The 23,732-nt window shown below is 39.9% G+C and overlaps 1 protein-coding gene across 6 annotated transcripts in view; it reads right to left on the reverse strand.

Moving 5' to 3' along the window:
• The window catches only part of LOC128733753 (sodium/potassium-transporting ATPase subunit alpha), a 148,269-nt gene that overhangs the window by 46,628 nt on the left and 77,909 nt on the right, over positions 1–23,732 (reverse strand). Inside the window, exons 1-3 of one of the 6 annotated variants that reach the window (XM_053827546.1) lie at positions 13,667–13,882; positions 12,681–12,987; positions 11,976–12,153 (exon numbers count right to left, since the gene is read on the reverse strand). The exons of 3 other annotated variants lie outside the window; for them this stretch is intronic. In XM_053827546.1, coding sequence (XP_053683521.1) covers positions 11,976–11,987 — 12 coding nt within the window. In that variant the 5' untranslated portion in view covers positions 11,988–12,153; positions 12,681–12,987; positions 13,667–13,882. Of the gene's footprint in view, positions 1–11,975; positions 12,154–12,680; positions 12,988–13,202; positions 13,296–13,666; positions 13,883–23,732 lie in introns of those variants that run through there. 2 more of the 6 variants (XM_053827555.1, XM_053827563.1) reach the window with 2 other exon arrangements.

Here is a 23,732-nt window from a genome sequence, read left to right on the forward strand (position 1 = left end):
CTGGCACTGACAAAAAAACCATTTGCCAAATTAAGAACATTGCGAACACAACCATATATGTGTCAGCAGCAGGAGGGTCTATTTTAAGCGCTTCGAAACCGTCAAAATCCGCACATCCAGTGCGCAGTCCGGCGGTCAATCAACTCTCCAAACCGGGAACCAGTTTGAAATCTCCCCTCGACGTTTGGCATGGCAACAATGGACACGGACGCCGCATTGAGTTTAGAATGTTTTTGAACAGCCAATAGTGTTCGCGTAAAAAAAGAAGCCAAATCACGGTCGAGGTTATGCAATTTAGCCTCACAAAAGCCCTCCGCTCCCCGTCGTTCGTCGTAGGTTTTTTGGGTCATCGATTTTAGTATCTATTTTTTAAATCACAACGTTTTGTTATATCTAAATGACCGCCAAATGGAACAGTTTATGTCCACAAACGGAACAACGCCGGCAGGTGCGCAGAGTGGTTTCAGGGTGAGAACGTTTCAAGCGAAAAAGCAACGATTCACGCGCGCACCCGCTGCTTCACAGGCCAGGAACAGGCACTTCGGTGATTGATTGACTGATTTGTTCAAGAGCAACAAGCCGGCGCGGTCTGGGGCAGAAATAACGACTGTGAGTGAGGAATAATAAGTCGGTAGTTTTCAGCTGTTTGCTGTGTAAACTAACTAGCGCTAGTATATGTAGTGCCAGCGACCGGTCTGCCGCTTATAAGGCATAAAAACGTACTCCGCCTTCGATTCATTAGAGGTGAAGTACCCACTTTCGGACTCAACTCGTTTGGTGTCAGCCACCAGAATGTCCCGTTTGGTGAACCACCAGAATGTCCAGTGATAGGCCATCGACTCGTTTCCTATATACTACACACTCAGAGTAAAAACGTTGATTGGGCTAGATTAGACACCGCACACAAACACGCACACAGCCATGGAAAAAAACATCAGGCGCCTATGTCCATGTTGCATATTTAATTGATTTGCAGCGTAAACGATCTCCATATTATTATCGGAATCGGTTTGTGTGCTCCACGGCCAGACGGTTCGCATACAAAGAGTGTGACAGGGCGACCTCGACGGAATGGATATCGAGACGGTGGTGCCCGGGGAGCAGCAGTGAAGCAGTGGAAACAGCAGTCAATGGAGATCGAATCGGTTGGGTCTCATCGCCGATAAGGACAAACAGAATAATTGAATGAACGGAACGAACGAACGAATCTCGGGCAAGGGCCCGCCGAACCAACTTTGCCTCTACTCTCGAACGAATCGAATGGTGCAAATAGACTGGCCAATCGAAACCCGGGACGGGGGTTGGGGAGCATTGATGGGAAAAACGTTTAGTTGGAGTGGAGATTCCATTGAAAGAAAGAAAATAATGGGGTATGGGCTATTTTCTGCGGTTAAATGGCTGTCCGGAAAAAAAGTCCCCGCCATGTGTAGTTTGGCGTTTTCGAATGGTAACGTTGGCAGGGATACAATCGGATAACATCTGAGGTTGGCACTGTGGTTGGTACAATTTATGCTTAATAAGTGGAAAATGTAATCTATCTCAAAAACAAGAGAAATATAGCTCTCTGGATTCTCAGGAAGCTCAGCTTTTCAGAATAGTATAAAAAGCTCTATTATTCAACGTAGGATAAGGTGCAGCTTGAAATCGCCAGTATAAATAAAAATCAGCTTAATAATATAAATTAGCAGATGTCATTAAAAAAAAGCAATGGCCCCATATTACTTCCTTGCGGTACATCCGAATATCTACTGTATTCTACTGTGCAAAGAAGTGTGTTAAAAATTGATTAGAAACAATCGATTTGAGAACAAATTCTAAGCAACACCGTAGCAATTTTCGATCTAAACAATATTCCAAGAAAAAAGCAAATCTCCAGTTCATCCGGTGATTCCAACAGTAATGGAACTTACAACTACTGGTAAACAGTTCAAACAGACAATTAAATTTAGGCTTCGTACACAAATTACGTAACGCTTAGAGGGGTGGGAGGGGGGTCGAGTTAGCGTTACTTGTTGTTACATAGGGGGGAGGGGGAGTCATGAGAATAGTTACGTAACAAATTTATGAATACCAAAAAGGCAGTTTCCAAATGAGGAAAGGACGTGTTGGAGGTGAAAAACAGTGAATCGGTTTATACTAATGAAAATTATGATATAAAATTATGGTTTGTAGCTGATGAAGATAATCCTACTAAACTTTCTGTTATTACGGTTGAAGACCATTTCAGGCTGCCCAGTTTGCTTAGGGGTACGATGCTGGCCTAACAAGCCGTCGTATGTTGGAATCTCGGCTGGAAAGTGCTGCTATAGAGTCAGAAGGATCGTTGCACTAGCCCCGTAATTGTCCTGTACTCTAATAGCCGGCTGCGAAGTCTGTCGATAAAGAAGGGTCAAGTTCTCAACAGGACGTTTATACCCATGACCAGGCTTGTCCTGCACTCAGTGAACTTATTTTGCTTTTTTAACTGTAACACCTCAGCCAAGCAAAATTCGAAAATATTATGTATGGGGCATTTATAGAGTAAATTATTATCCATAAGATTGCTGAACTAAATATTGCTCTATCTTTAGTATTTCAGGCACACTCTCATTTCACACTGGCTGGTGCACGAAGGTGCGATCCCAGTGTGAACTGGGAGTGCGCCGTAAATACTAAAGATAGAGCAATACTATTGCACTCTATAAATGCCCCATATATGAGATTTTCGAATTTTGCTTGGCTGAGGTGTTACAGTTAAAAAAGCAAAATAAGTTCACTGAGTGCAGGACAAGCCTGCCCATGGCTTTGCTTTTTTACAATTTCAGCTTAACATGGGCCGATACCTGATTGTTGTTTTTAATATGAAGCTTGCTAATTTGCCTATCTTGCTAATTCGGTTAAATTTCTTAAAAATTAAAAGAAATATGCGATTCAAGTCATTTTTATTGAATGTTGTGGTACGGGGGGGAGGTTTGGTTGACGTTACGTAATTTAATGGGGGGGTTATGCCAAGCGTTACTTAAAGTTACATAGGGGAGGGAGGGGGTCAAAAAACCGGAAATTTTGCGTTACGTAATTTGTGAACCACGCCTTACTCAAGCATTTCTCAAAACTTACAGAAGATTGTGAAAAATTAAGTGTCTAATTCAATACAGCTCGCATGAACAGGACCATTTCTTCCGTCTACTCACGGAGTAACCGACAGCAATTTTCCTATGCACCGTTGGATTACTTCGCGGAAACAGTCTTAAAATGAGGTAGTAAAATGGAAGGTTGTAAAATACCTTGGTGAGTTGGAAGGTTGTACATCTTGACCAGCAACTGATTCAAGCAACACCAGTTCTTAAACAGCTTCAGTATCCGCTGCAATTTTCTGCAGTTTTCCACTGATTGGATTTGATTTTATTGCATTTAAAAAATAACAGTAAAAATCCCAAGTGGCTTCCCTGTGGCACTCCAGAATTGCTAGCAAAGCTGTACGAACGTCGCGAACACAGCTTGACATTTATTTTACGATCCAACGAAGTGTGAAGGATCCCCAGATGACTTAAGGTGAGTGTAAGTTGTGCCCATTTGGCTCCGACTTCAATAGCCGTGATACAGAGCGTTGAGGTTTCAACAAGATTTGTATTTATTGACAAATCTTCAAAGCACCCATGTTGGACATACGAAATGTATGATTCGACTGCAGTAAAATGTACGTCTCCTGCTAAAATTAGCAAAAGTTTGGATCCAGCACACAACGAGGTGATCCCACGGTAGTTAATTATGGATTCTATTCATCTATAAGGAACTTTATCCTGTGATTGTGATGCATTAAAAATGTTGATCAGCGGAATTGCAACAGAATTAGCCAAATCTCTTCTGTACAATCAATACCGTTCGAATACCGTCCGGTCCAATGGCCATGGGAGATCTCAATTGCCAAATGGTAGATGATAGAACGTGCTGGACAGTAACGCTGATATTTTATGTGAATTCTGTTTAATTTGAATAGTTCACTATTATTTTCGTTCTAATTTACGTATTATTTTCTGAGTAAAGTGTCAAAAATAAAAAGATTTTAAATCAATATGCTTCAAAATAGCATAAACTTATCACGTGGAAAGTCCGTGCAGTGAAATCACCTGAACTATGTCATTGACGTCCGTGCCTGTGAAGTACGATGATCGTGAAGAGCACGTAATTGAAGCTTTTCGTCAATTTTGTGCAGTAATACAAACTTTCTATACGAATTAATTTTTAAGTCAAAATGCTAATCGATTTGTGAAACAATCTCATGATTTCGTTGAGAAATAGTTTTGTTGTGTTGTGTTGTTTGTTTGTTTATTAGAGACACTTTACACCTTTTGGTGCATTCGAGTCTGTGGAGTTGAAAACATTTAACTCTGAACAGTTTTACATTTTAAAATATTCATTACCTCCTTTCATCGCATTAGTCAGGCCATTATCCCGTACAGTTCGACTGTTAACTGACGACTGTCGATATTGAAAGAGGATGAAGTCTCTGGCAGATGTTTAAGCCAAAGGCTGCTATGGTCAAATAAAATTTATAAACTTATACGGAAAATTTCCGTAAAATTTCGGAAATATGGAAAAAATCCAAATTGAATGGTTTTCAGGGACCGAAACGGTTACACTTTTTCTATTACATTTGCCAGCATGCAATGCCGTGTCAGACTCTTAACCAATACCATCGCTCTGTACTGTTTCTGTATCGACAGTGTCTATCTTATAAGTGTCGAGACTAGCCAGAATATGTATATGATAATAAGCAAACTTTTTCATACGTTAGCCGACCATTCACTCAAAATGTCGTGTAGAAATGACATGCATTTGCCGCTTTTTGCTTACAGTTATAGTTGAAATAGTATGGAGAAGTGATAGAGAATAAGATGTCTTGGGAACCTTCTTATTTAAAACCGTGTTGTTTGGGGGAATGCTGTATGTTTGGCTTACGGACGCAAAGCAGCAAAAGAGAATACAAAGAAAGTGTATCCAAGACTGGTGACACTTTTTCCCCCATATCGAAGAGTGTCTGACATGTAGAACAAAAGATGTTTTCGTTGTTCTTGCATTTCTTTCCGGTACTTGTGTATCAGTAACATGTCGCAAGACTGGTAGCAAGATAAAATGGTAAATGTCTTCAAATTTTTGTCACCAACCAGTATATTTAACGTTTTTAAAAATTTGACTTTGGCTCTGAAAACCTTATACTATCTCGATAAAGATTATCTCAGGACACTAAAATGTCTCGTGAAACAAGGAAATAAATGTAGTAAATTATTAATTAATGATACTTCACGACTTCTATCGACGAGTAAATGCAACCCTGGTAAAATATGAACAAACAGTAAAAGGAACCTGGAGCACACTGGATTCACCAGTGCAGGCATGCCGTAGGACTACGATTAGAAATTGTAAATTGCGGAATTCCAGATTTACGCACTAATGAGACCAATTGTATCTGTGCGTACGTCACGTTGAATAGCTTACTCTAATCTATAATTGGTCGATAAATTTGGTAACTTCCAAGAGCATTTCAGTGGAAGTAATCATTTTCATGTGATTTCTTAATTTTTCAAGCACAGCCATCAATTGGATACACCATTTCACTGAAGATTCCATGTATGGACGAGTTGAACAGTGCAAGTGATTAACCCGTTTATTCCCTGCTACGAACCCATTTAAATGACCGATATGTTTACCGCTGCTACTCGCATAACAGTTCCATTTATAAAGGAAATTCCATAGAAAATGGTACTGTTATACGAGTACCGGCGTGTAATAAAATAGTTATTGCGGTTTTATGACGTACAGATCCAGAAAAATAGTTAGAAAATTGTGGTCTCCGAAGAGCAATAATATTTCAATGAATTTTAGCTATTATAAAAAAAGTCGTATTGATTTTTATTTGAAGCATTTGTTGCATCACAGAACCCTGGTTACTGACGAGCCCACCAGACAATCGAAACAAGGGTTTTTCAAGAGGTTCCTGTTTTATGCAACTAGACTAATCGATGGGTAAACCAGAATCAGCTCTCTGTCTCGCCAGCCGAGCCGTACCGAGGGTATAGCTTAAAATCGATTTCTACGGAGTCCGGTTGGTCCACGCGTTGGATTACATAACTCCTCGGTGGTCAACCTCGCAGCTGGTAGCTCCGATAGTACAGTTCAAACTTCCACGATGGTTCCAAATAAGTCACTAACCAGAAACATTTGCCATTAATCAAATCCTCAGAACTAGGAAACGATTCGGACGGCTCTCGGGTCTAGCTTTAATTGTCGCAGAAATTCACACCAAATTAAAGTTACCGCAAGTTTGCGCAAAATCGGTCCCCGTCTTCAGCACACCTTTTCCCGGTGATTCCGGCCCCATAAGCAAGCTGGATTGGCAGACGGTTTTCCGTGGTGAGAGTTTGTGAGTTCAAGAAAAAAAAATGTGCGAGAGAGAGAGAGAGAGAGAGAGAGAGCTTTCTCCACCCATCACACACGTGTGTACAGTACAGTACAACCCCGTCTTCCTGCGCCTGCTGAGTGGCTCTCGCGCGGGTAACTCATTCTCTTCCCGGAGGATGAGTGTGAAGTTTTATGTAATACAAAACGTCCTTTTTCACCCATCTGATAAGAGCTTTCTGATGGGGGTGTGGAACAGGCACCACACCAACGCGACGGGCAGAAGAGTGACGCTGGGATGCCCGGGGGTGCTAACGACAAGAAGACAATGCTCAAATATCAGCAGTACTAGCAATCACTTGCGGCAGTGGATGACTCGAAACACGTTACATAAAAATTGATACCCAATCAGGCTCTGCGTGTGTATCGTTTAATGTTCGTTGAAGTGCTTGGTTTTGTTTTTTTATGTTTTCGAGAGTGTGTATGGCTGTGATTCGAAGTGGAAACGACAGCTTTTGTGGTTTAGGTCACATGAGTACGCGTCACATCCCGCGGATCCTACGTGACCTACTTTTAGCAGCTCCTACGGGAATGGAGAAGCAGCTGGGCGGCGGCTGACGAGGGTTTCCGCTTTTCAACTTTTCCAAGGGGGTTGACTTATGGGGTCGCTTTGTTTTGACTTCACAATTTATATTATACAGCCTTCGAGCTTCAGTCGTTATGTTCCTCCTGGCTCGGCAGACACCCTTTCGATGCCATTATTATTATTAGAAAATGCGACGACTCCTTTTTTAACGATGGTGGAAAACATTTTCGTGATTTATGAGTGGGCAGATCTTGGGTAATAACTCTTATTAAATGACCACCAATATATGAGAAGGGAGTCGAATTTTATCCTACTACTTACTACGAAAATTGATCGCTTTTTTCCTTTCATAAATATATGGAAGGCATCTTTGATACGCTAGTAAGACATTTGAATATGTCGGTTTAAGGGACGTTGTAAGTTGAACGAATTCAATTTAACTTTAATATTGAATTTATAAAAAATAATGAACTAAGGTTTGGTTATCACGTAACACATTGCTTTTCTCCAGTAGACAACCGGAAGTCCTACCAACAGCGTAGGATTTCGTTTTACGCAATCACGTGAACACGCAATCAATCAGGTAACCGATTTTAAATTTAGGTGTGAGTCCCCATATTCTTTCACGGTTTGTCAAGACATTTTGTTTTAAAGGTGAAGGAGCATTTGGTGAGGGAGAATGGTAGACTGGATGATACTGCGAAACTTCGATGGGGGGCCAAAAATATGTTGCGTAATTCAATAACTGAGTGGGACTCTAACCCACACTCGCTTGGTTTGTGCCCAAGTGTTTTGACAATTAAACTATCAGTATACGACACCCTGCATTAGATAATCTCACATCTAGTTTCGATCATTACCGTCTAACCATTCGTACGCACACACATACGTTCCACCCGTCGACGGTAATGACCGGTAAACTCATTACTTTAGAATCGAATTATGCCGAGTTAACTATATATGTGTTATCCAGTCAACTTTGTTACCGATCGAAGATTCGGGCTTGTGCCACGTTAGAACTTCTTGGGTGGTTATCCTAAAGAACCGAGCTCAATTTACGGGAATGATTTAATAACAAATGTACCATAAACCTTCTTGCATTCTTAAGTTATCACATCAATAGCAAACGGATTGTTACCACTCTTTGATGAGTAGCCTTGATCGTAAGTTATTTATGTTGCTATCTCATATTATTAATTCGTTGAGAAAAATGTTTTTACAAATTTGTCCCCCATCAGCATCAATTGAATGCATATTTTTAAAAGTTTTGCCGCATTGTTTGAATACAAATTTTCCAATAAAGCTTGGCTTCAATTGCAGTTTCATCAACCTAAATTAGATCAAAAAAATTATTTAATTTAATTCACCTAGTGGTGAAAGGAACCTTTGTTATGCCATTTGCAGTATTGAAACCTCCCATTTGATGTTAAAATAATATATAAAACTATATAAACTATCTTGGTTAAAATCGTTATGAACTATTGCAAATTTTAACACGATTGCTAAAACTTTCAAATTACACAAGCAATCGAAAAATAATTCAACAGTGATTTATGAGGCAATATTACCTTTCAAATGAGACTAATAGTGCCTAAATCGGTTTGGCCATCTCTGAGAAGTAGGCGATAACTATTACCTAGTAAAAACATTTTTAAGCATATCTTTCAAACTGTTTATTTGTTCTCAAACTTCGTATGAAATTTTAATTATTTATTGATAGCCTGAGCATGAAAGCTGGTATCTTGGTATCAATATCGATATCGTTGAAATCGGTTGTGTGGTTCCGGAGAAAATCGAGCCACTTAACTTTTAAACGAAACGTCGGGCCACGAAATAAATCGATTAATTCCGGTTTTATACAAAAGAATCGGCACTATTGTGTGTTTTAGGCGACAGAATTTTATTATAGTGGTCACTGGAAAGTCTTCGGAAATATATTAGGACAAAGATCTGCTGTTCTCCCAACGTTTAGACACTTGACTGGAGTTTTTTTTCTTTTGTTCTTTAAAAAAACCAGCAACAAAGTGTCCAAGTCAAGATAATTTTCCGAAGAGTCCTCCCGTAAAAAAATTTACATTAAATTTTGTAGTATAAACAATGCATCTACAACAGTTTCTGTTGTAGACATTGAAACTTATGGTAAATTTATCGTAAAAATGTCTCAAATTCATTTATTTTTCATGTTATTGTTTTTAAATTTATGCAATAGAATTGGACATATTTCATCACAAAATTACTGTTTTTTTTTAATATTTTATTTTTTTACTAAAAAAATTATCATAAAAGGACAATAACTTTCACTGTAGATGAAAATTTTTGTTCGCGAAAAAATAGATTTTTTTATTGTTAAGATACTTAACAACCCCGTTATTTTTATGGTAGAATCTCTCAAAACCATTAAAGTTATGGTGGACTACAATAAGTTTGATGGTTTAGTTATCGTTTCTGACGATAAGTTTTATTGTTTTTACTGTATTTTGTATCCTACTGTTACCATAATTTTTATCTTCGTGCTATGGTTATTTTTTTCCGGGCTGTGCCAAATGACGTCAACTAGAATGGACAACATTTTAGCACAAGTTTACTATATTTTGGCGTAGGATTACGTCTTACGGAAACGGAAGGGTATCATTTCAGAAAAAAATTAGGATTTGAGCGTCACGAAAGGTGGTCAGGTTTTGAGCGCTAATAACTCTGCGATTTCCTGATCGATTTTCAATATTTTTTGGCACTAATCGATTGAAAAATCTTCTATGCCAATACAATTCAATAAAGAAAATAATTTTTAGGTGCACGTTACAGAAAATTTGCTATATCTTGTGCCATGTAATTTTCAGCACATTTGCTAAGAAAAAGAAATGTTTTACTGCCACAGACATTAGTTTCATAGCTGTCTGTGCAGCTGCAAACAAGCATGCGCTTGATCAAGAGGACTTTTCTACTCGCTTTTTGAAAATTTAAATGAAATCTTTGAACTAATACTCTCAGTTTCACAAGCACGGACAACAAAATGCTGCATGGTCTTACTACCTTTTTATGGTCACCAACCAATATTTAATTTTCAATGTTTGAACTTCCTGGAAATGTTTCGGAAGAACATATTTATGTAATGGAATGGAACAAAATAGAGTGGGAATAATATTTCGAATTTGACTCTAATAAAAGTAAATAGCTCACTTACCAAAACCATGGTAAAATGCTAACCACTGGTAACATGTGTCCTAAGTCACTTTTAGAGGAATCTGCACTCTAACTGCTTATAAACAGCCTTTTCTCTGACAAAACACGAATCGAAAAAAAGAAAACCGACGGACGCAATTTACTTTGGTTCTTTTTCATGTTCAGGCCTAAATTTCAGCTTTAAATATTTTTCTTTGTTTAGATTATAGTCACTTTAGCCAGTCGCTACATCGGAAATTATAGTCAACAGTTCGCTACATCGAAAATATTCCTCAACACAGACAACCTGTTTGTTCAGCGTTCAAGGATATTGCATTTTAAAGTTAACCTTTCATTTCCGTTTATCTCCGATTAAACGTAGTCAAGTGATTCGTGGCGCTGAATGGCGCACTGTTTGTTCATAATATATAATTGTTGTCATAAAACACTCATTGTGACAATGGATGGATTTAATCGGCATTTAAGTTAAGTGGCGAATGTCGACGAAATTATTATGAGTTAAAAACCATGAATAATAAATATTTTATAGCCTCACTGCTGCCCTTTAGAGGACGGAATCGTTAAAAAAAAGCTATAGAAAGGAAAAAACTCACATTTTGCTAAGTAATGCACCATTTTTCAAGATATAAACTAGATCGTAACTTTCTACATACGTAGCAGAGTGTGTTGTTACAAAAAACGAATAAAAATTAGAGGATTGACCCCGACATTATCTACAGGCGATATATTTAAATTAGTAAATTTAGAAGTACGATGCGTTTGCTCTATTTTTAAGATTTGGTGCTCTATTTTGGTCATTTGGTTAAGCAGCCTTGTGTTTTCAACCTACTTTACTGTCAAGACATCATTTTGAACTAGACCGATGAAGATCGGTGCTTTATTGTTTGGAATAGAGATTCATCAAATGAAAAGCTCTCTGAAAGTAACTATCAAGAAATCACATTGGTCTACGATGAGGAACCTTGCCATTTTCTTCACATGAGTAAGTAAATCATGCAGTAATCTATTATTTTATCGCCAGTGTAGGCGTATCGGCAATTTAGCTAGAAATTGTGGTACAATTTTCGCTGCCTAATAATCGTTATCATCATCAATATACGGTTAAATATAGTATTTTTTCTGTCAGAAGTTGCATTGAAGGTGCTTTGTTTCAGTTTTGAGTCCACTAAAATAAAACAGTGCGGTTTAAGGTAATGCTTGACCATATAAACAGCATTGAAATACAAAATGGTTAGTAGTAATGTAATGAAATGCTGTATTCTTCGTATTCAAACAGCTGATGAATAAGTTTTCTTTACAATTCTAGCTTGGATTGATCTCTCATTGTGTCTCTCGTTCTTTGGCATCGGCATTTCAAACGTGGGCTTTTAGCTATTACTTTTAGTAACTTGATCAGACCTAGATAGAATAGATTTCGGTCACAAATTGCATTCAATCACAAAAACACACGATTTTTTGAAAGCGTTCTTTTTTTCGAGGGAAACTTCTCACAGCCCAGGTCACTGGAAGCAAAGTTCCAATGGAATTAAACTTTCAATTTAAAATATCAATCCGCGACTCGCGAGGAATCCTAGTATGTACTAGTGTAATGAAAATTTTCTGTTCTTACAGTGTGACTGTAACAAGATCGCCGTTATACAGAATCTGGAGAATCTGGAAACTCGTGCTTTTCACGAAATTACGTAACGGACTCCATGAATAATCCAACCCGATGGAAACCTCTTGCGTGGAGCGTGGCAAAACGTGTGACATTCATTCTCGGATCTCGAGGGGAGGAACCTTTTTTTGCGATGGAACGGATTTTGGAGTAAGGATCAGTTTTTCGGGTACCTACCTCAGCAGGCATTATAAGCTTCTTTGTTGGGTACGGGAGGGTTGCGCAACTTCAACAACCCTTCAACAAGCGCCTTCGCTTTCAGAAGGTATGGTTTTCGAGCGTACTCCAGCGGGGAGCGTGAGTCCGGATGGAAAAACCTGACGGTCACAATACAGTCAGTCACCTAATGTCCCTCCTATGAAGAAGGAACAAATGATTTGTTTTATGCTGCTTATTCCAACGACTGCTAGCACTGCCAATATGCTACCAGCGAAAAATATCGTTAATTTGCTGGCATTTGGCGGTTTGAAAAGATTCGGAAAAGAAGAAAGAGACGGCATAAATCTCTGGTGAGTGCTTAATTTTCTAAGAGAAATACGAGAGTGTCGTGGGAAAAATCGGTTCAAAGTGGCTTGAAGCGCATACGGCGGGGGGGAGGGGGTCTCCTTTTCCGAATTTTCCTTCAACCAAGCCAGCCGCAGTCAAGCAGTGGTGGTACCCAAAGCAGCAGAAAAAAAAACTGCGAAAACTCTTATTATTAAATACCCTAAAAATAAACTTTCTGCTTTGGCTTGTTTCTCGACGGTTTGACACACACATGCAGAATGAATATTAACGGTCGAAGACATATTTCGTTTATGAAAACATTTTTTTTGCGGTAAAAATAAGTTCACACATGACATGTGTTTTTTTTCGGGGTTGATTTTTGATTGGAACACATACTTGTTCAACTCCTGTTTGTCAACTTCAACTTGCTTTGCGCGAAAGGGGTGCTCCGAGGAAATCCTTTCTGCCTTCGTGGAGGCAACCGATGATGACGGTAGGTCTCTGTTTCGTTACTCCTTAGGATCTTTCCTTCGTTGCTTTTCTTTATGGTAAATCTTCCTCACCAGGGGAAAATCGATTTCCCTCAAACACTTTTCCTTTCTGCCTTCGTCAACTCACACTCACTTCACACTGCTCTTCGTTTCACACTGTCATTTTGCTTTGCTCCGAGGGGGTAGTAAATTGAACACTCAATCAAGAGACTCTGCAATTGAACAAGAATGATTTTTCCTTCGACTATCAACTAAATTCACTCCGTCACTAGTATCATTCAACTTTCGCACAGCAACTCCAGAAAGGATCACACACTATCCCCAGCTGGGAAAAGGTTTTTTTTCTAGTAGTCTGTTGCTGGTTTCTTGCTGGGAACACAAGTTGAAAAGTCGAAGAACGATTTTCAAAAACTCCTTTTTTTCCTACTGCTGAATGTCTGTTTCCGATTCTTGGAAATCACGGACCGTGTACTCGCACCAGAGAGCACACGGAGAAAAATGACCATCCGTTGATGGACAGCGACAGTCACTAGGTCTTACTGGGGATCCCACGGATTTTAGCTCTCTTTATATCTTTCGCTCTGTCTCTGCGCTGCCATTGGAGCAGCTGGTTCAGCCACTCACTCACTCACCTGTACTCACAGGAGTTATCGTAATGTTCCACTGTTGAACTGCTCACAAATACCTGTAACTTCAGAACCAAAAGTCCTTTCTACGGGTGTCCTTTTGGAGTGAACGCAATCCGTAGGGTGTGAGCAGTAGATTCGACTGTTCCACTACGAGTCACTCTTGTTCCGCGAGCGTGAATGAGTGAATGAGGGCTGAGCTCCGTGAAGGGGGGATTCGCAATTATCCTTCGGTATCCACCAGCGGATCAGGCGAGATACTCACACTAGCACACCGTTCGCTACAGTGAACCACACGTATGTTTGTGTGCCTGTGCGTGCAGGGACACACTTCCTGCTAGTGACACGACCACAACACTACCGAACCTCACACCAGCAACGGGGAAGTAGGGCTGATAGTAGAGTAGAGGAGTAGAGCACAGCACAACACCACCACACCACTAGAGCAAGAGACTTTATGAAACGCGACCTGCTCCGAACGTGTACGGCGCTCAACTGAACGCTGGTTTGACTTGGTCACGGCGTTTAAGCTTCAACCGTCTCGTCGTCGTCGAAAAGCTTCCATTTGCGCTCTCCCAGTTATGACGTCACACTGCGTCACGTTCTCGTTCAACTAACTCCCTCTCGCAGCAAGTTGGGTTCGACGATTCGCTCCGAAAACCTACAAGATGACGATTGTGTAAACTGGAGCAAACATCGATAGCCATAGAACCATAAAAGCACACAAAGTTTCTGGCGTCCGTGCGGCTGGAAATGAGCGCTCCGTCCGCCTGGAAGGGGACTGGACTGGTGTGCTGGTGGTGACACGAGCAGATCGACTACCTTCGTTCGAGTATAGGACGACCGGAAAGGATTGCATAATAACTCGCCTCGCACTTCAAAGCTTCCGGCAAGGATGATGGTCCTTCATCTTATGCATTTGCATGATTCAAAATAGTAAAAAATAATAACGGAAAAAGATGACATGTACGGAGAGAGAGAGAGTACTTATATAATAGTTAGTTTGCTTTAAACTCAGGTTGTGCACAACCCCCGTGATGGACACGTGCATAGGCCTTCTTGTGCGTGTCCTCAAATTTCACTAGGTATTCCACCACTGGACTAAATGAAACACCTGGGGAACTGGGTAGCTGCAAGTTTGACACGAAGGAGCAGCACGCTAAAGTTGTTTGGTTTTTGACTGTGAGCTTATCGATACAATCTCGTTTGCTAAAGTCGTTCAGATCGGAGGACTGAAACATGAATCTGATTTCCGGTCGCGGGTGGTCTCTTGAAATGACAATAGCAGCAAAATATGTTTCACCAGAATGGGAACTAAACAACTGCAGCCGGTAGGACTCGGAGAGCTGACTGCTGACGCTGAGTTATGTATGTTCCAACGGTTATGGTTGCGCTGTGAAGAACCACCTTCTCGCTAATGCAAAGAAAAGTTTATTTTAATTTGAGCTCGTAAACATATCAATGTTGTTTTTTCGGAAGTTGAGCCAAGGACTTGTATTTTGCGAAAATACACGATGAAGATGTATTGGATTGCAAAACAATGCGAAAGATAAAACTATGTTTTCAGTAGAAATTGAAAAATCAGCTGAAATTAAAAATGAATTTACGGATCGAGTTCTCTTCCTGTATGGATATGTCACTGCGACCGGTATCGTTGATCTATTGTGATATCGCCCGGATGCGTGCGTGCTTGTGTGTATTGGGTTTTCCCTTCCTTCCGAAGTACTATCAGTACTATTCCATATTATAGCTGTCCCTGGCGATGACTCATTGCATTCCTCTGACCAGTACACATGAAATATAAGAGCGACTTTTGCACTGTCAAGAGGTTTCATCCGGGTAAAATAGAATGCAGCATGAAGGAAGGGTACTTTGCAACCATTATTAAGGTCTTTGGAATAACAGCTTTTTGTAACAGAGAATTTTCAATTGCTCGAAAGCTTTATTGATTACGATTACTTTTTTAATTTTACTTTTTTTAACGATAATTTTGAGGTAGGTTTTACAAATTTTGATTCCCAAGCCACGTAGCTAGCAATAGTAGAATATTGCATTTTCAGCGAAAACATTTTTTCAATGTTTACCCGGAATTTGAACCCTTGGCATTTGTCCTCGGCGCGAATGCTAACCACTACACCGGGACTGACCCTTAATACATACCTTCGCTTGATAATAGTTCTAGTGTACCACAGCGGAGTAATCTAGGACCCCTGCTGTTCTGACTGTATCTATGTCAACTTCGATCATGAAGCTTCCGAAACCAAACTGAGTAGGATAGAATGGATGAAAGATCTTGAACGAAAATGAATTACAGTAATGTTCTGATTTTGTCTACTCCCGATTTCATCAGCTTTTTATCCCGATTATATCAGCCTATAAATTTTGTTTCACTTTTGTGCTTTAAACATGATTTATAATACTTTTCAGCCTGCTTGAAACTATTCTGATTTTCTGGGGAGAGTTTTTAAATAAAATGATGCTTTCTTGCGAGTATTTCGGGGTCAAAATTAGGGTATTTTTATAGTAAAAGTTCTGTAGTTCTCAAACAAGAAAAGATAGAGGTACACTATATTCAGCAATGTTGTGTATTTTTACTATTTGTACAATTTTGTAAAAGAGGAAAAAGTCATACAACAACTACAAAAACAGCTAAAATAGAAAAACTGATTTTAACGATTTTTATTAGGATTTTTATATCTTTGGTGAAGAGATAGAAGCTTACTGTCTTCAGCAAAATTTCTTGTAATAAAATATGCTATAAAACTTCACAGAACACATCAATTTGTTATATTGAAACTGAAGAAAAATAAATTTTTTATTGCACTTTTAGGGGGATTAATCAAAATTTGAATTCCGCTGGACGATAGAACTTTTAATTTTAAGAAACTCTTCTAAAGGTTCCATAAACCTAAAACCAAGTTTTTCCACTCAACGCTAATGCGCACCAAAAAAGGTTTTGGACCAGTGTGCTGTGCCGGGTTCATTGAGCTTTCGGATGACCAATTGAGGGTTAAAATTAAATTTTTGACATTTTGTCAGCCCAAAATTCAACATGGGGCTGACAAAATCGGAACATTACTGTAAGAAAGTCTCACATTTTGCTGACGCATTACGTATGTTGGCTTGTTGGTGGGAAAATTGAGGCTCTATTGCAGCTAAAGAAATCTCACTAGCAGCCGTTCTTGATATTGAAGGAGCATTTCACAACACTTCACATTATTCAAGTGAAAAGCCAACGAGAAAACACGAGGTTTATCATAAAATAATCAACTGGATTGAGGCCATGCTTACTAATCGAGAATTTGCTGCCCAGTCGTTAATGATCTGCTCAAAAACCTGAATGACAAGGGCTTTGAGTTGATTGGGTTCGCGCGGACGCTTTAGTAATTCTCATTAGAGGAAAATTTGACAGTGTAATAGCCTATAGAATGCAGTCTGCATTAAATTTCACCTTTAAATGGTGCAGACAGGAAGACCTAAATATAAGGCCCTCGAAAACAACAATTATTCCTGTTACAAGCAAGAGGAAACATAACATTTGGGAATTACAACTCGGTGGAACAGAGATGCAAATGTTCACAGTCCATAGTCAGGCAGCACTCAAGGCTCTAAAAGGCACAATGTGCTATTCCAAACTGCTGTGGGAATGTATTCCTTGGGTGTAACCACTGGCTTGTAAGAATCAGGTCAATCTTTACTGGGTTCCGGGTCACTATGGAGTCGCAGAAATGGATCATCTGCAAGATTTATAGGGCCCGAACCTTTTCGTAGAGTCTTGTCAAGTGCTATAAAAACGGAACTTGACGAGTGGGAAAGGATAAACGGAAAACAATCATCAAAAAGGTTTAAACAACTTAATATCGGCAAAAGATAAACACTGACTAGGTTCAACAAAAAACATCGAGCACAATGCCAGGACTAATTATCAATCACTACCCGTGCAAACATCATCTCATATAGGATAGGCTTCTTCATATAGAAGATAGGCAAACTTAATGAGGAGACTTGCCGCTTCTATCATCTTGAGAATAAGACCTTGGAGAACACCTACACTGCCAATGCCGAGTATTGATACAATATAGACTGTGTATCCTCGGGAAGGGAATCCTAAAACCTTCTGACGTCTGGTATGAAAATCCCATTCAAGTACCTAACTTCATACGAAGTGAAATATCAAACAGAGATACATGTGCAATCTGACACGACCATCAACCCGCTAATAATAATGAGCCACGCAAATGCGCTTAGATTAAGACGGAGTATACCACAATAGATTTCCCAAAATGGTCACAATGGCTTAACCTCCTACAAGGAAAAAAGGTCCATCGTATTGTTGGATTCATGTTTAGATTTAAGTCAATAACCCTTAAAGCTCTGTACTATTCCATTGGTCGTTTGACGCTGCACCTTGCAAGCGTTGCTTAGAATCACCATCACGAATCTTTCTGGGTCCACAGATAGAATTACCACTTTCACGGATTTTTCATCATTTTACGGAACCAGTCCGCTGTGATTCAAAGTTTCACCATTATCTGCGATCCACAACAAGGGCTTGGGATGAGAAGTGGGCTCGAATCCGGTAATAATTGGCTCCGGTTATAGGTTGTTTTGATCTGCCGACCCCCCAGCTTCGGCAAAGAGAAACGGTACACCACCATTTCTTAAGCGTTGCTTCAATGACACTCGCTTAGCTAATTTTCCGGTTTTTCCCCGCTTCTCGCCTTGTCCCGTTCTGTTTGGATACTATCAACTTTTTTGTCACTTTCTTCGGCCGTCCCCTCCGTCGATTGTAAACAACTACCGTTATCAAAAAAATAGATTGTTGCTTAACGTCAGCTTCTCTGGAGAGATCATCAGTATTTTCAAAATTCAAAGTGAAAGAGACAAAGCGGTAGATAGAGTGAGTGGTGCTGTGGTTGTTTTGAGTGAGAGTGCCTTCAATGAACGGGTAGAGTTTTATAAAGAGCGTGAGAGAGAAACGTAAGAGTAAAGGAGAGGTGCAAGAGTATAAGAGAGAGGAATGAGCTAGAGAGAAAGGTAAGATCTAGAGATCTAGAAGGAGAGAGGTAAGAGCTAGAGAGAGAGAAAAAAAAGAGAGAGATAGAGAGGTAAGAGCTAGAGAGAGAGATAGAGAGGTAAGAGCTAGAGAGCTAGGGAGGGAGAGAGAGAGAGAGAGAGAGAGAGAGAGAGAGAGAGAGAGAGAGAGAGAGAGAGAGAGAGAGAGGCTTTAAGGCGAATGACCGTTCGGCGGTAAAATCAAATTGATTTAAGCTTTTTAGGAAAAATGTTGGATCGAAGCTTTGCAATGTTTAGAATACAAAAAGAACGAATCGATTCGTCTTTTGCGTTATCGAGAAAAAATATTTGAAATGAAGCAAAAATCAGAGGGGTTGTGTACACGACCGCATAGGTGACGCAGGACTACGCAAGTCTGTTTGTAGTGATAGTAGCATGTATACACGCATGTAATAATACGATTCGCCACGTACATCATGCTAGATGCAGCATTTGTTGAGACTAACTGCAGGTTGAGAAAATTCGATTATTTTTAAATGAATGTTAATAGCGTCTCAAATCTTACTTCAACATCACTATTTACAAATTTACATAGAGTAAGGAGGGGTAAAAGTGCGATGGAGGTAAAAGTGCGATTCAATGATTTATTGGTGCAGATTCCGAGTAGATTGATGGGTGACTACTTTGACAGCTTGAATCAAACGTAAACTTTGGTTCCTTACGAAGCATAGTTGCTGAGTTATGTGCAAATGTTATTTTAGGGCGGTTTTGATGTAATTTTTCGTTATACGGCAAATACGATATCAACAGGAGGATAATACTTGTTGAAAATTTGTGGCAACGTTTTACATCACTTGCATATCTGTTTTGAAAATACGGTAAAAAGAATTTACAAAATATATTTCGCTTTTTCATAATTTAATCAAACGCCGTCAAGCGTCTAGCGGGGTATAAGTTCGATTCACGGACGGGGCAAAAGTGCGATTCATGGATGAGGCAAATATGTATAGTTAATTATATGCAGCGTTAGACACTATATTACAGATACTAGAAATGGAAGATCTGCAGAAAACTGTGCTCTTCAGATATTGGCCGAAGGAAAACGATTTTTTCCACTGATGAAATAAAAAACTAACGTTTGGAAACGTTTCGATCTGACGGAGGCTGCAATACATCAGCGCAAAATAGGAAAGGTGCAGATAAAGAATTTTCCGTACCGAAGCATACCGCAGATTGAAGATAATATGGTTTTGTTAGATATTGCTGTGCTAGTTTCATGGATTCAAGCTTCGCACTTTTGCCCCGCGGTATTCGCACTTTTGCCTCGCTAGTGGGGTAAAAGTGCGAATCGGCACTTGATCAATAGAATGAAGAATTTATTTTGCATAACACTATTATTCCAGATGATTTATAGTTTAATGTGAAGACTTAAAATTCCGGCATCACTATAAAATATATTTTATTGTTGTCCTTCTTTATATCTCAAGAAAATTGATGATAACTTCAAACATCGCACTTATGCCCCGCCCTACTCTATATCTACGTATTTTGATGACATAAAAAAATTGTTATCTTAAAATGGCTTGACTGAACTTCAGGTTGAGAAATTCAAATTTTTGAAAATCGATAATTTTTTTACAAGTTTTTACTCATTTTCATGATTGAAAGCTACTATACACTAAAGTCGCTTTTTACGCGGTTTTTTACGCGACTATTTTTACGCGGTTTTCGGAATTTACGCGGTTTTTTTACGCGGTTTTGATTTACGCGGGACGTATCCTGCACGTAAAAAGCGACTTGAGTGTACATATAAGTTAAAGTTGTTTGGAATTTTTTTTGTACCTTACTGCCTTTTATTCCGAGTTGACGGTCAAATAAACATTGACATCACTACGGGTCCCTTCTACCTTGTCTTGTCCATCATTTTCGAAAGAAATTAATCTAAACGAAATGCTTAACTATTCTATCTATGTAAAGAATTGCAGACAACTAACTGACGCAAAGGTGCAAATGAAACGTTCAAAATCATTCTCGGATAAGAGAGTCGCCCTCTCTTTGAGAATTGTTGCGTCACGTCCCATGCACAAATATCCCTTCAGCACTGTTTCCGAGCAAGACAACAGTTCCAAACAAATTCTTGCAGTATTTGGCCATTTGGCAAAAGGAAAGGGTGACCTCGCTCATTTTTTAATGAAGTTTCACTTTCAGTACATCAAATTGGACTAGGTTGAATCTTGAATGTTTAAAGGTGATATCGGTTGAAGGAATGGGGTGGTTTTGCACTTCAACAAAATTGTTTACGTTCAGGACATCAAATTGAACTAGGTTTAATGTTTAAACGAAGAAGAGAGGTGGTTTGGCACTCTGGCGTACTTCCCGAGCACAGATATCAATTTTGTCCAGGTTCAATATCGTCGCAAAGAATCTTTGACCTGTTGGGGGGACGGGGATATTTTGTCACTTTTATTTTCTAAAAATACGTTAAAACTATGATGGCATCTTTTGCAACCAATCACGAAGCGAGGATTGCCAGTTGGACAATGCTTCATTATTTTCAATTTTTCAATAGCGCGTACTTTGAAATCAATAGGTTTTTATATTGGGGTTGATGCGTAGATTTTCCGATCGATTTGTGCAAAAATATTTGAAATCGATCGGGAAACCGCATTCGTGACGTTCGCATTTTTCGATTTTTCGAAATGACACCCTATCCCAAACCTTGCCGTAAGACGTAGTCCTACGTCAAAACATGGTGTTAATAGTAGGGGCTACCCTATATGGCCAATTTGGTGCACATTTTACTTAACATAAGAAAACCTACTTAACATAGGGGGGGGGGTCCAAAAAGTGGAAGACCATAATACAAAGAGCGGGTCCGTAACGGGGTGAGCGGGGTTGTGGCCGTAACTCCGAAACGCCTGGACGGTTATTTATCAAACTTGGCACACATCTTCCTTGACGTAAGGGGGATTGCCAACCAAGGGGGAGGTCCTAATAAGTAAAAGGGGTTGCGTTTCTCTTGCATTTGAATCGATTGCAGTTGCACAAGTGGCCGAGAAACAAGATGGTCCACCGAGGTGGGATATATAGAAAAAAAGCCTTGGTTTTCTTTCGTTAGCGAGATTTCCAGAGAGCAAACAGATACATAATTAGCAACGAGACAGGAGGGGGAGCTGATTGGGAAGGAGCCGATACCCCCTGTCGGAACGTGAGTATGATTGCATGTACTACCATAGCTCCGAAACGTCTAGACGGGTCTTCATCAATAGTCGTTTGTTAAACAAATGTTTTTTGACCTGAAAGAATCAGCACAGGGAGGCAGACAAAGCAGGAAAACGGTCTCTTACAAGGAGGAGGAAGGTCCAAATGGGTAAAGGGGTGCGTTTCTCTTGCATTTGGAACGATAGCAATTGTACAAGTGGCTGGATTTCTGAAAGGGGGAATAGGGTGGCCATTAACTAGGGTACTAGCGGGAGTTTAAAAATCGTAAAAAGGCTTTGTGTCGTTTTATAGGGATTACCGAGAAGAAGACAGATTTAAAAGTGGCTGAGGGACAACAGGAGGGGAACAACACTCGGGGCCTGCGGTCGTCTCGTCCTAAATCCTAGCGACGGGAAGCGACCATATGATCATAAAATGATGTTTGAGGAATTATGCCATATGGCGTTATGCCAAATGGCCCCTTATATTTATACCAAATGGATAATGCTAATTGGCGTTATACCAAATAGCATTATGCCGAATGAGCGGCCTATTTAAAAGTACTATGCTTCCTTAAACTCCTTTTTGTATATAAAGGATAGTTTAAAGGTTGTACTGTTTATTTTCTACATAATGTCTGTACAATGAAAACGTTATTGGATGATATGGTTGAAAATCTTGATAATTTTCACTTTTTATTCATGATAAATAGTACAATGGAGACGCATGGTAATTTTTGATAAGTGCTGCTACCTACTACTAAAGTGTAATAAAATCGGAAATTTCTCCGAGCTTTCTCGCTGATAAATCAAACGTTCTCGTTGAACGGCCAATTTTTAAAGTGGAAATATTTCATTCCCGATCTTCTATGAAGGCCTCGAAATATCGGCTCTCTCAGGAGCAGTCGATGAAAAACAGGACCCAGGCTATACATAGTGAGATCAGTATGTTTACAGAACATTTTATCACCCAATGCTCTAAGTTAGCTTGCTAACCAAATGCTATAGCGCACCAGTGAGTGTACCCCTTTCCATCCGGGCAGATTTGATGTTGTTTTTCAGTCGCATCCTACCAGCAGCAGCCGGGTGACATCAAAGTTGTTGACATTTGATCCAGCAGGACAGTACGAGCGGCATAAGCAATTTGTGATTTGTTTGCAGTGTTCATCAACGCAACAAATTGATTTGACGTTTGAATGTAGCTCTGGGTTGATAAACAACTTTTTTTAGTAATTAAATAACAGCTTACTAAAAGCGCTCATCTTGGGTGCATTTTAAGTGCTGATACATCCCACAGCGTAGTGTTCACTAGCGACAGGTACCTTCAGAAAAAATTCCTATTTCATAAATCAATGATATTCTCTAAAGTTCACCGTCAAACAAAACACCTCAAACCGCAGTTCAGGGTCACCGCAAAAAAAAAATAATTAAAATTTATCTAACCGATGAGTCGATACAACAGGCATAACCCTATAAAAAGTCCCCGCCCCGTCCGATAGCCATTACCAGTTAGGTTATACAATTGAAGTTTTCCTACGGTATGACAAGCAGCTATATAACAATTGCGCCGGTCGGTGGTTGGCGCACACAGAAAAAAAGAACCAGGCCGCAGGCCGGACGGCAACCGGGCGAAATGTGACGTCAATTGTGCTGGGTGTAGGTATTCTTTATCACTCTCAATTGGTGGTGCAATTCCGATGCAGCCCAGTTCACCCTCCCATTCCCGCTTCTCCATAATGGTGCCACTATCTCGCAGTCGCAGCAGCTACTGTTTCCCGAAAAAAGCAAAAAAAAAATGGTACAATATTTGAGTTTAACATATATAGATAAATCCGACCAATTGTCCACGACGACGACGACAACGACGACGTCGGGCGGCGAACGGCACGCAGCAAGGAACAGTCACGTGGTGATTCCATCTTTTTCAGCGAAATCTCTGCAGGGCGAAGAGGCCGCAGGAGATAATGTTAATGCAACACGACGACGTGCAATGGAGTGAGAAAATTAATAATCACGAAGCTTGCAAGCAAAGATTGCAGTTTGACGATAGCGCTCGACGGACGCCGGGCGATGATGGATCTTCTTCTTCTCCACCTCTCTAGGCAACTGAGCCGC

Source organism: Sabethes cyaneus, chromosome 1 (assembly GCF_943734655.1).
Source record: "Sabethes cyaneus chromosome 1, idSabCyanKW18_F2, whole genome shotgun sequence".
Classification (NCBI taxonomy): Eukaryota; Metazoa; Arthropoda; class Insecta; order Diptera; family Culicidae; genus Sabethes; species Sabethes cyaneus.